At 44.9% G+C, this 13,071-nt stretch overlaps 1 protein-coding gene and 2 pseudogenes across 3 annotated transcripts; all 3 read left to right on the top strand.

The window, feature by feature from the left end:
• Positions 1-4,720: 4,720 nt before the first annotated feature.
• LOC145535405 (Krueppel-like factor 5) lies at positions 4,721-7,897 on the top strand. 2 transcript variants are annotated; one of them, XM_081563835.1, is made up of 2 exons: positions 5,002-5,142; positions 5,224-7,897. In XM_081563835.1, the coding sequence occupies exons 1-2, from the start codon at positions 5,026-5,028 to the stop codon at positions 6,388-6,390; spliced, it is 1,284 nt and encodes a 427-aa protein (XP_081419961.1). In that variant the 5' UTR covers positions 5,002-5,025; the 3' UTR covers positions 6,391-7,897. The 2 variants fall into 2 exon arrangements, with proteins under 2 accessions (XP_081419960.1, XP_081419961.1); XM_081563834.1 differs by having other exon boundaries at positions 4,721-7,897.
• The window catches only part of LOC145535700 (zinc finger protein 510-like), a 26,664-nt pseudogene continuing 21,386 nt past the window's right edge, over positions 7,794-13,071 (top strand).
• LOC145535409 (casein kinase I pseudogene) lies at positions 9,387-11,080 on the top strand (annotated as a pseudogene). The gene is made up of 2 exons (XR_014075404.1): positions 9,387-9,597; positions 9,822-11,080. The product of XR_014075404.1 is annotated as a casein kinase I pseudogene (transcript).

The raw sequence follows: 13,071 nt of genomic DNA, 5'->3' as shown, positions 1-13,071 counted from the left end.
ACCTAACGAAAGCAAAAGCTATTAAGAAGAAGTGGCAAGAATACACAGAAGAACTATACGAAAAAGACTTAGTGACCCAGATAACCACGATGGTGTGATCACTTACCTAGAGTCAGACATCCTGGAAAGTGAAGTCAAGTGGGCCTTCGGAAGCATCATCACGAACAAAGCTAGTGGAGATGATGGACTTCTGGTTGAGCTATTTCAAATCCTAAAAGATGATGCTGTGAAAGTGCTTCACTCAGTATGCCAGCACATTTGGAAAACTCAGCAATCGCCACAAGACTGGAAAAGGTCAGATGTCATTCCTTTCCCAAAGAAAGGCAAAGCCAAAGAGTGTTCAAACTGCCGCACAATTGTACTCATCTCACGCACTAGCAAAGTAATGCTCAAAATTCTCCAAGTCAGGCTTCAACTGTACGTGAGCCGTGAACTTCGAGATGTTCAAGCTGGTTTTAGAAAAGGCAGAGGAACCAGAGATCAACTTGTCAACAACCATTGGATCATTGAGAAAGCAAGAGAGTTCCAGAAAAATATCTACTTCTGCTTTATTGACAACATCAAAGCCTTTGACTGTGTGGATCACAACGAACGGCGGAAAATTCTTCAAGAGACTGGGATACCAGACCACCTAACGTGCCTCCTGAGACATCTGTATGCAGGTCAAGCAGCAACAGTTAGAACTGGACATGGAACAACAGACTGGTCCCAAATCGCGAAAGGACTACGACAAGGCTGTATAATATCACCCTGCTTCTTTAACTTATATGCAGAGTACATCATGAGAAATGCTGGACTGGATGAAGCACAAGCTGGAACCGACAATGCTGGGAGAAATATCAATAACCTCAGATAGGCAGATGACACTAGCCTTATGGCAGAAAGTGAAGAACTAAGAGCCTCTTGATAAAAGTGAAAGAGGGGAGTGAAAAAGCTGGCTTAAAACTCAACATTCAGAAAGCTAAAACCATGGCATCCAGTCCCATTACGTCAAGGCAAATAGATGGGGAAACAATGGAAACAGTGAGAGGCTTTATTTTATTGTGCTCCAAAATCACTGCAGATGGTGACTGAAGCCATGAAATTAAAAGACACTTGCTCTTTGGAAGAAAAGCTATGACAAACCTAGACAACATACTGAAAAGCAGAGACATTACTTTGCCTACAAAGGTCCATCTAGTCAAAGCTATGGTTTTTCCAGTAGTCATGGACGGATGTGAGAGTTGGGACTATAAAGAAAGCAGAGCACCGAAGAAATGATGCTTTAGAACCGTGGTGTTGGAGAAGACTCTTGAGGTCCCTTGGACTGCAAGGAGATCCAACCAGTCCATCCGAAAGGAAATCAGTCCTGACTATTCATTGGAAGGACTGATGCTGAAGCTGAAACTCCAATACTTTCACCACCTGCTGCAAAGAACTGACTCACTGGGAAAGACCCTAATGCTGGGAAAGATTGAGGGCAGAAGGAGAAGGGGCTGACAGAGGATGAGATGGTTAGATTGCATCACCGACTCGATGGACATGACTTTGAGCAAATTTCAGGAGCTGGTGATGGACAGGGAAGCCTGGTGTGCTGCAGTCCATGGGGTCACAAAAGAGTTGGGCACGACTGAGCGACTGAACTGAACTGAACATTTTCTGACAACTAGGGAATTAAGTGAAAATTGACTCAGAAAAAAGGCATCAAGAGAAAATGCCTGTATTTTTGAAGACTAAATGAAAGCAGCAGTAGTGGGAGCTATGTAAATTGAGAAAAAAGGGTTGATGCTGGGCTTTCCTCTGGTCCAACAGTTAAGAGTCCACTTGTCAAGACAAAGGCCTCCCGTTCAAGTGACCCTGTGCACTAAAACTACGGAGGCTGCACTTTAGAACCCAGGAGCCCACCTCAGAGCCCATGCACACCAGCCGCTGAAGCCCGTGTACTCCAGAGCCTGTGCTCTGCAACAAGAGAGGCCACTGCAATGAGACGCGCTCACATTGCACCTGGATGGTAGCCCCCGCTTGCCACAACTAGAGAAAGCCCATGCACAGGAACAAAGACCCCACCACAGCCAATGATAAATCAGTAAATAAATTTTTATACAGTGTACATGCCTCCTTCAAAACAGAATAAAACACAACTTCCCCTTTAACGTGAGCAACACAATAGAATAAACTTCAAATCCTGGACAACATTATTTTTCCCCTTTCAATCACATTATTTATTTATTTATTATTGGAGTATAGTTGCTTTGCACTGCTGTGTTGGTTTCTGCTGTATAGCATACTGAATCAGGTATACTGTGTATACTATGTACAAAATAGATAACTAATGAAAATTATTATTTTTTAAATGAAAGACTGCTACGTACAATAGATGGCAGAAATTTATGACTAGATATTTTTATTCTATACATTATGTGTTCAGTTCAATTCAGTCACTCAGTTGTGTCCGACTCTTTGTGACCCTGTGAACCGCAGCACGCCAGGCCTCCCTGTCCATCACCAACTGCCGGAGTCTACCCAAACCCATGTCCATTGAGTCAGTGATGCCATCCAACCATCTCATCCTCTGTCGTCCCCTTCTCCTCCTGCCCTCAATCCTTCCCAGCATCAGGGTCTTTTCAAATGAGTCAGCTCTTCGCATCAGGTGGCCAAAGTATTGGAATTTCAGCTTCAACATCAGTCCTTCCAAAGAACACCCAGGACTGATCTCCTGTAGGATGGACGGGTTGGATCTCCTTGCAGTCTAAGGGACTCTCAAGAGTCTTCTCCAGCACCACAGTTCAAAAGCATCAATTCTTTGGCACTCAGTGTTCTTGATAGTCCAACTCTCACATCCATCCATGACCACCGGAAAAACCTTAGCCTTGACTAGACGGACCTTTGTGGACAAAGTGATGTCTATGCTGTCTAGGTTGGTCAGAACTTTTCTTCCAAGGAGTAAGCATCTTTTAATTTCACGGCTGCAGTCACCATCTGCAGTGATTTTGGAGCCCAAAATAATTAAGCATGTCACCGTTTCCACTGTTTCCCCATCTATTTGCCATCAAGTGATGGGACCGGATGCCATGATCTTAGTTTTCTGAATGTTGAGTTTAAACCAACTTTTTCACTCTCCTCTTTCACTTTCATCAAGAGGCTCTTTAGTTCTTCTTCACTTTCTGCCATAAGGGTGGTGTCATCTGCGTATCTGAGGTTATTGATATTTCTCCCGGCAATCTTGATTCCAGCTTGTGCTTCCTTCAGCCCAGCATTTCTCATGACGTATTCTGCATATAAGTCAAATAAGCAGAGTGACAATAGAAAAATCATAGCCCATGAGGTATTATGATAAAACTCACTAAAAGCAATTTCTTATCTTCCCCTGATCCCCCTGCACTGACCTGGTCACCCCCAATGGGGCTGTGTTTACAGGTGTCAGTGTCCTTTGAGGACATGACCGCGGACTTCAGCAGAGAGGAGTGGCAGCACCTGGACTCTGCTCACAGGATCCTGTACCAGGACATGATGCTGAAAACTACAGCCACCTCCTCTCACTGGGTATGTGCATCTACCCTGTGAATGTATGAGGACCCTGTTATGAGTAAAATTGTGTCCATCCAAGAAAATATGTGGATGTCCTAACCCCCACTATTTCTGAATGTGACCTAAGTAGAAATAGGGTCTGAGAGGGTAACAGGTAGGAAGCACAGAAGTCCCAGAGCGGCAGGAGAAAATAAACTGCAAGTGGCAGACATTAGTTTTCCTTCTCTGCTTTTAATTCTGTGTTGACGACACCTGGTTCAGAATTGAGCTAACCAATATGTTTCCTATGGAAAAGTTTTTCTTAAGCTATGTTAATGAAACCATGTATTTGATTTGGAATCTGCCTTCCTTGAAAATGGTTCTGCCTACGACTAACTTGTTTTTCTTTACTCAACCCTTGGGCTGATAATGGCTCAACAAACCAGTATTCATGTCAGTTGTTTTATGGCTGGGGGATGACACACCTTGGGCCCTCCTATCTCAAAAATGCTTATTGTGGGAGAGGGGCCTGGTGAAACTCCCTCAGCCTTGAGGTGTCTCTCTTATCTGATTAATAAGCTTGCTAACAGACATAAAACACTTTGCTAAAAAACTAGCAAGGGGGCATTCTTTCTGCCCTTTTCTGATGTCCATGTCAGAAGCTTTCTCTGTCTCTCTTATACTTTAATAAAATTCTGCTACACAAAAAATTCCAGTGGCCAAGCCTCATCTCTGCCCTGGATCGAATTCCTCTCCTCCCGAGGCCACGAATCCTGGCGTAGCACACGGCTCACAGCAGTAACCTATCAGGTCTTTCCAGAAGTAATCAAGCTAGAATGAGGTCATTAGGTGGGCCCCAATCCAATATGCCTGGCATTCTTACAAAAAAGGGAAGTGTAGACACAAAGACACACAAACACACAAGAGAGACCTTGTGGAGGCACACAAGGAATAGATGACCGTGTGATTGGAGTGATGCCTCTATAGGACAAGACATGCCTGAGGCCACCAGAAACCAGGAGAGAGGCATGGAACACAACCCTCCCTAGCACCTTCAACAAGAGTATGACCTGGCTGACACCTTGATTTTAGACTTCTGGCCCCCAGAACTGCAAGACAAGAGATTCTTGTTGTTCTGAGCCACACGGTTTGTGGTACTTTGTTACGACAGTCCTAGGAAACTACAGCTTTCTGTACTTGGGAGTGGAGTGCTATTATAAGAAACACCGAGTCGCGGGGCAGGTACGCGCGCTAGCAGCTCGCTCTCGGAGACAGGCAGTGGCGGGAGCGGACTCCGGGGAGCTAGGGAGCGCGGTGGGGCGGGACGGGAGAAAGTGGTCGCCGGGTGGACGTCGGCGTTTACGCGTGGCGGAGCGGAAGAGTTTGGTTTTTCGTGCGCGCCTTTGAAAACCGCGCCTGCTTGTGAGCTGAGGGGTCCGTCTGGAGCCAAGCTCGCCGCCCCGAGCAGCGTGGGCGACGTGGGAAGCGCGCTCGACTCGCGCCCCTCGCCCGGAACCGCCCCCCCACCCCCGAGTGCCCATGGCTACGCGGGTGCTGACCATGAGCGCCCGCCTGGGACCCGTGCCCCAGCCGCCGGCCCCGCAGGATGAGCCCGTGTTCGCGCAGCTCAAGCCCGTGCTGGGCGCCGCGAACCCGGCCCGCGACGCGGCGCTCTTCGCCGGCGACGAGCTGAAGCACCCGCACCACCACCCGCAGGCGCAGCCCGCGCCGCCGCAGCCCGCGCCGCCGCCCGCCGCGGGCCCGCGGCTGCCGGCCGAGGAGCTGGTCCAGACAAGATGTGAAATGGAGAAGTACCTGACACCTCAGCTTCCTCCAGTTTCTATAATTCCAGAACATAAAAAGTATAGACGAGACAGTGCCTCAGTCGTAGACCAGTTCTTCACTGACAGTGAAGGGTTACCTTACAGTATCAACATGAACGTCTTCCTCCCTGACATCACTCACCTGAGAACTGGCCTCTACAAATCCCAGAGACCGTGCGTAACACACATCAAGACAGAACCTGTTACCATTTTCAGCCACCAGAGTGAGACGACAGCCCCTCCTCCGGCCCCAACCCAGGCCCTCCCCGAGTTCACCAGCATATTCAGCTCCCACCAGACCGCAGCTCCAGAGGTGAACAATATTTTCATCAAACAAGAACTTCCTACACCAGACCTTCATCTTTCTGTCCCTCCCCAGCAGGGCCATCTGTACCAGCTCCTGAATACACCGGATCTAGATATGCCCAGTTCTACCAACCAGACAGCAGTAATGGACACTCTTCACGTCTCAATGTCGGCCGCCATGGCAGGCCTTAACACTCACGCGTCCGCTGTCCCGCCGACCGCCATGAAGCAGTTCCAGAGCATGCCCCCTTGCACATACACCATGCCAAGTCAGTTTCTTCCCCAGCAGGCCACTTACTTCCCCCCGTCACCACCAAGCTCAGAGCCTGGAAGTCCAGATAGACAAGCAGAGATGCTCCAGAATTTAACCCCACCTCCATCCTATGCTGCTACTATTGCTTCTAAACTGGCAATTCATAATCCAAATTTACCTGCCACCCTGCCAGTTACTTCGCAAAACATGCAGCCTGTCAGATACAATAGAAGGAGTAACCCCGATTTGGAGAAACGGCGCATCCACTACTGCGATTACCCGGGCTGCACAAAAGTTTATACAAAGTCTTCTCATTTAAAAGCTCACCTGAGGACTCATACTGGTGAGAAGCCTTACAAGTGCACCTGGGAAGGCTGCGACTGGAGGTTCGCGCGCTCGGACGAGCTGACCCGCCACTACCGCAAGCACACCGGGGCCAAGCCCTTCCAGTGCGGCGTGTGCAACCGCAGCTTCTCGCGCTCCGACCACCTGGCGCTGCACATGAAGAGGCACCAGAACTGAGCTGCCAGCGCCGCCGCCCGTGCATCCTCCGCCGCCTGCCCCACACAGCTCACTTGGCAAAATTTTAAACTACACAATTAATTCTATATATATATAAAAGAAAATGAAAACACAAAACTGGAAATGTATATTTTGTATATTTGAGAAAACAGGGAATACATTGTGTTAATACCAAAGTGTTTGGTCCTTGTCCGAATCGGGAATGCTTGCTATATGCTGGCCTGACCCAGGCAGATGCTGTCATCTCAGACAGGTAGCCCCATCTCAGCGTGGGCTGGGCGTGTAGGGTATGTTTGCAGTGTTCTTCCCAAAGCACCACCATTTAATGTGACAGTGTTTAGCAAACGAGTCCATTGGGCACAAGAAGACAGCTGGATTGTGTGTCAAGATTTTGCTTGACATCAGAGGAGTTTTTTTTAAATACTAAGATAATTCTCTAGAGGTACGCAGCATACCTGGCAATTCACAAATAGCCATTGAACAAATGTGTTGTTTTGTTTTGTTTTTTATATGAGTTGCCTATATTTGCTATTCAAAATTTTGTAAATATGCAAATCAGCTTTATAGTTTATCACACGTTTTCTAAGATTCTTTTGGGGAAAAAATCATAAATAATTCTTTTGAAAATAACCATGAATACATTTACAGTTAGAACTTGTGGTAAGATACCTCGTAAAACCTTACCAAATTCATTTCTGTGGTAGGTAGAAATAAATGACTCAAATGAACTTCAAAAGCAGATTTCATGCACTGATTAAAATCGGATTGTTTATTTTAAATACAAGCTACATTTTATATAAATTGTGAACTCAAGAGCTTAAAGATAGAATATTCAAAAGTTAAAACATCTTACAATAAGCTAAACAGTATCATTTTTGAAAAAGAAGGACATATGTAGTTTTCACTTGGGAATGTTGAATTTATGATGCAGTTTTCATATACGGAAACGTTGAATTTATGATGCAGTTTTCATATACTGAGATGTTTGCTTGTGCAGTACAATTGGTTTAAATGCCAATTTATGTGGACTTTGCATGTAATATACAGTGAGACACAGTAATTTTACCTAAATTACAGTGCAGTTTAGTTAATCTATTGTTAACACTGACTCAGTGTCTGCCTTTAATTATAAATGACATGTTGAAAACTTAAGGAAGTAAGTGCTACATATATGCAATATAAAATAGTAATGTGACACTGATGCTGTTAACCAAAGGGCAGAATAAATAAGCAAAATGCCAAAAGGGGTCTTAATTGAAATGAAAATTTAATTTTGTTTTTAAAATATTGTTTATCTTTATTTATTTTGTGGTAATATAGTAAATTTTTTTAGAAAATTTTCATAACTTGATAAATTATAGTTTTGTTTGTTAGAAAAGTTTCTCTTAAAAACGTGTACATAGATGACAAATGGTGTAAATATTTTGTAAGAGGCTTCAAAATGTTTATACGTGGAAACATACTTACAGGAAAAGCATAAATTGGTTGCTGTTTGGCTTCTTTTTCCCTCTTATTTTTGTATTGTGGTCATTTCCTATGCAAATAATGGAGCAAACAGCTGTATAGTTGTAGAATTTTTTGAGAGAATGAAATTGTTTATATATATAAACGACAATTTTTTTTTTTGAAAATAAAAAGTGCCTAAAAGAAAAAAAAAAAAAAAAGAAACACCTAAAAAGACATGGCAGTGGCTTTGGAATTGGGCAGCGGGTAGAGGCTGGAAAAATTTGTAGGTGCTTGATGGAAAAGGCTAGGTTGCCTCAAAGAAACTGGTGGGAGAAATAGGAATAACTGTGTTTTTGCTGAGGTCTCAGATAGGCTTCCCAGGTGACGCTGGGATGGCAGGAAGGCTCCTGCCGATGCTGGAGACTCGGGTTCCATCCCCGGGTCACGAAGAACCCCCAGAGAAGGAAAGGGCAACCCACTCCAGTTTTCTTGCCTGGAGAATCTCACGGACAGAGGAGCCTGGCGGGCTACAGTTCATGGGGTTACAAAGAGTCGGACCCGACTGAAGCGAATTAGCACACAGCACTGGCCAAGGAACCTAGCGTGTCTGGTACCTACCTGTTTAAAAAATGAATTCTAGGTATTTCCTAAAAGAACTAGAAGATTTAGAAAAGCTAATTTAATCTTAATTTCTGAATAATTCTTTACTGATTGAATTTAACACATGTTGAATACGAGAAATTAATAGCTTTAGCTATTTTTACCCTGCACAGTGTTAGGTATAACTAGGTATTTAATAAGCATAGCATATCATGGCGAAAATCATTCAAGACAACTAACTTCCTAGATCTCTTCCATCCAACCCCCAGTGCTGACCATGTCACCTTGAATGGGACTGTATTGTAACAGGGGTCATTCGAGGACGTCACTGTGGGCTTCAGCAGGGAGGAGTGGCAGCACTTGGCCCCTGTACAGAGGTGCCTGTACCGGGATGTGACACTGGAGACCTACAGCCACCTGTGCGCGGTGGGTAAGTAAGCACAGCTGCCCTGTGCACCTGCCAGGGGCCTCAGAGAGGCTGCTTCCATTCTCAGCTGCTGAATGCTCTGGGGCATCCGAAGTGTGTAATGGTGTCATCCTTGATTTGCCCGAGGTACTTCCGTCCTTTTGCACTTCTTTGAATATTACTCTATTCCCAGGGAAATGGGATCCCTTTCCTGAAGAGCAGATAGAAGTGTGGTTGAAAGGCCCTGAAACCCAATGACCCGGACCCAATCCTGTATCGTGTCCTGTTCACAGGGAACCAAGTTCCCAAACCAGAGGTCATCTTCAAGCTGGAGCAAGGAGAGGGCCCATGGACATTGCAGGAGGAAACCCCACATCACAGCTGCTCAGATGTGTGAGCTGAGGAGATGGGGGACGTGGAGTAGATCTGTTTTTCTAGGAGAGGCTGATGCCTTTGAAAGGCTCTGAAGAGAATCTGGCTTGAAGGTTCTAAGAGCGCCCGTGATCCCTTTCCCAGAGTTCTCTGCGCCACGAAGCGCCCTCCTGGAACTCGGGGCAGTTTGTGTTGGCTGCAGCCGTTGTACCAAGATGGCAGCGTCGGCAGGGTGACGAGGGATCTCGCCTGGCCTGACCGGAGCCGGCGGCCGTGGTGGCAGCGGTATCGCCACCGTAACTTCACGGCTCCCCAGCCCCCGAATTCGCCGCGAAAGCGAGGCCGCGGCCGCCGCCAGAAACAAGTGGCTCAGCCTGCTAAAGGTGAGAACCCCGTTAACAATCTGAGGGCTGGTGAAAAGAAACCTGACAGTAGCGGTGGTCAGGTTCCCCTTGGCCGATTCTGGGCCCTGTAACGCTGAGAAACAGCCAGCGTTTTCTGTTCCTAGCCTGCCTTCACAGCCTTGCTCCGTGGACGAGCCCTACGGGCGTCCATCGTCCCCTTAGAGGTGCTGGGGCTTAACCCTAACGCCATCTTTGTCTCTCAGGATGGCGAGCAGCAGCGGATACAAGGCTGATTTCATTGTCGGAGGGAGATATAAACTGGTACGGCACATCGGCTCTGGCTCTTTCGGGGACGTTTATTTGGCAATTGACCTCACCAACCACGAAGAAGTGGCTGTAAAATTAGAATCACGGAAGGTGAGGCAGCCGCTCTTGATACATGAAAAGGAACTCTACAGCATCCTTGAGGGTGGGGTTGGCATCCCCCAGATACGGTGGTGTGGTCAGGAAACAGTATACAATGTGCTAGTGATGGATCTTCTGGGACCCAGCCTCGAAGACCTCTTCAATTTCTGTTCAAGAAGGTTCACAATGAAAACTATACTGATGCTAGCTAATCAGATGATAAGTAGACTCGAATATGTCCATACGATGAATATGATACATAGAGATATTAAACCAGAAAATTTTGTAATCGGGACTGGGCAGCAGTGGAATAGGTTGTTCCTTATTGATTTTGGTTTGGCCAAGAAGTACAGAGACAGCAGGACAGGGCAACACATACCCTATAGAGACGGTAAACATCTGACTGGAACGCCCGACTTTGTCAGCCTCAACACACATCTTGGGGGTGAACAAAGTCGCCGAGATGACATGGAATCGTTAGGATATCTTTTGATGTATTTTTGTAGAGGCAGCCTGCCATGGCAGGGACTAAAGGCTCCAACAATGAAGCAAAAATGTAAAATGATTAGCAAAATTAAGACGACCACGCCTGCTGAAGTCTTATGTGACGGATTTCCTGTAGCATTTGCCATGTACTTAAAGCACTGTCGTGGGCTGTCCTTTGAGGAAGCCCCAGATTATACGTACCTGAGGCGGCTATTCCGCACTCTTTTCAGGACCCTGAATTACCAACATGACTATGCATTTGATTGGATAGTGTTAAAGCAGAAAGCAGCACAGCAGGCTGCCTCTTCAAGTGGGCAGGGTCAGCAGGCCCAAACCCGGACAGGCAAGCCAAGTGACAAAACCAAAAGTAAAGTGAAAACTTCTCAAGCATGAATCAAGGAACAGAAGACGCAGAGCAGGAGATTGGAGCAGGAAATTAATTTCCCTATAAACGCTTTGGTCAGCAGAGATGTGGTGTCTCCTGAAGGCTCTGTAATTAGTGAAACATGGTATCTGGTTTTCTATATCACTTTTTCAAGTGGAAAAGTTCACTAAATGCTTGACACACACAAATTGGTGGGAAAATTGTGCCTATGCCAGTTTTAATTAAAATCGTTTATTTTGAACTCGACTGCTTTGAGAGATCTCATTTCAGAAGAACAACCCGTACAGTCTTTAAGCACAGTTGCTATGGCTGTAAATGCATTCTGAGGGTTTATCCAACCCTGGGGTTTGCAAGTTGTTCACTTAAAACATTCTTTAAATGGTTGGCTACTTGTTTGCAAGCCAGCTGTTATGGTAGCAATCCAAGATTCCAGTGTTTGATCATATGAAAGACTGTGCCTGCTTACCTGTGCTAGAAATAACAGCATCTTAAGTGAAGGCTTAAGAAAAACTTAGTGACCACTAGATTACCCTTAGGACTGCATTAATTCTCTAATGTTCTTGGTATTTAAGAAAAAGCATATTTGTCACAGAATTTTAGTTAACATCTTACAACTGAACATGGATATATGTTTAGGTAAACTAGTCACTATAAACATCTACATGATCTGGAACTTGTTTTTACTTGGAAACGAGAGCTTTTTGGTTTACAGATTCACTAAAAACTGTAAACTGTTTCTGTAAAAAAATAAAGTCTCTAAACTTTTAGGGTTGCTTAGGCAGAGTTGACAGAAGCCCCTTTAATACTTAAATGCCATGTCCTAGTATGACCCTTGGGAATATCCATTGTCTTCTTTGCTTGGCTTTTTGGCAGGAGAGCTATCTGCCCTTCTCCCCCTACCCCTGTACTCTAGATCACATGCCACGCTACCATCTCAGGCACCTTGCTTTCCTAGTTATTTTTTTCCTTCCCTACTACTTGGTGCTTCTTTTGTCCTGCCCCCCTCCCCACCATAGTGTTTGTCCTTATGTGTTCGGATTTCATGGCTCTGCTTCCTTTCAAAAGAACCAATTCCTGCCCTTGCTCCTGCCAATCCCTTTCCATTTCCTCTCCAGCTTCTCAATGTCATCTAAAACCAACCTCATTTTGTTTTATATATGTCAACTCTGACATCAGATTGTATACTCTTGCTCATCACCCTATACCTCATCCTCAGCTGCTAACTTTGTGGTGTTTCAATTTCTCTTATAATCTGCTACTTTGAATGTTAATTGGATTTGTTATCCATGTGGGGTTCCATTCTGTGAAGTGCTTGTTCTTATTGTTCTATCCATTTGTAACTGTAGATATTTTGCGTTTTCCTTGTTGATGAGTACCTTGTTTTCTTTTTACAAACTTTTTTCCTTCCATTCCCTTTAACTGAAAGGCGCTGTCTCCTGTCCTCTGCTCCTCCCTTGCTTAATGGAATCTTCCATCCATTCTGAACACGTTTTATTTTCCTGTTCTACTGACTCATATAGTGATACCCTTAGTCCTTGCATTATGTCTGTACCTTAGTACCAAAATTTACCTATGTGGAGTGACATTCCTCACTGTGCAGTTCTTTCACTCTAAATATATTATTAACTGGAATCATCATTGCCCAAATCAGATATTGTTCTCCAATATTCTTCACTCTGCAATTCCTCTTTTTTTCTCTTTTTGAAAGTGTTATTTAAATGCCCCCCCCTTTTAAGTCCCATCTCTGTCACCACAACACAAGTCCATATTGTATCCTGGTTGAATCATTCTGTTCTTAGTGGGATAACTAATTCCATTTTTTGACAAGTTTATTTTAAGTGCTACTGACAGATATCATTACCTAAACCATGACATTTATCTTGTGCTAGCCTTATGAAATAAAATTGCAGTTACTCCCTATTATGTAGCACATGATAATGAAACTTTGCTCTTAATGACAGCAGGCCCCTTATTTCTAACTCAAACTTGTATCTGTATATCTTCCACAACTCATGTTTAACTCCAGTTTTCTTAATGCTTCCTACATAGGAAATTTCTCTCTGTGCCTGGGCTATTGATTATTTAGGGCTCTATTTAGATACAGGCTTCACCTGTTCCATAAAATTGGGCCCTTAATCACTCCAGTATCTAATATATTTTTTTCCTTTTCTCACCCCCACCATCCCATAGAACTCAGAGCAAATGAAAACTTTCCCCCCTCTATTTAATTTTTAATT

Source organism: Giraffa tippelskirchi, chromosome X (assembly GCF_054371585.1).
Source record: "Giraffa tippelskirchi isolate mGirTip1 chromosome X, T2T-mGirTip1v1.2.pri, whole genome shotgun sequence".
In the NCBI taxonomy this organism is placed as follows: Eukaryota; Metazoa; Chordata; class Mammalia; order Artiodactyla; family Giraffidae; genus Giraffa; species Giraffa tippelskirchi.
The sequence above is the reverse complement of the archived record's forward strand: the minus strand, read 5'-3'. Positions and strand labels throughout refer to the sequence as shown.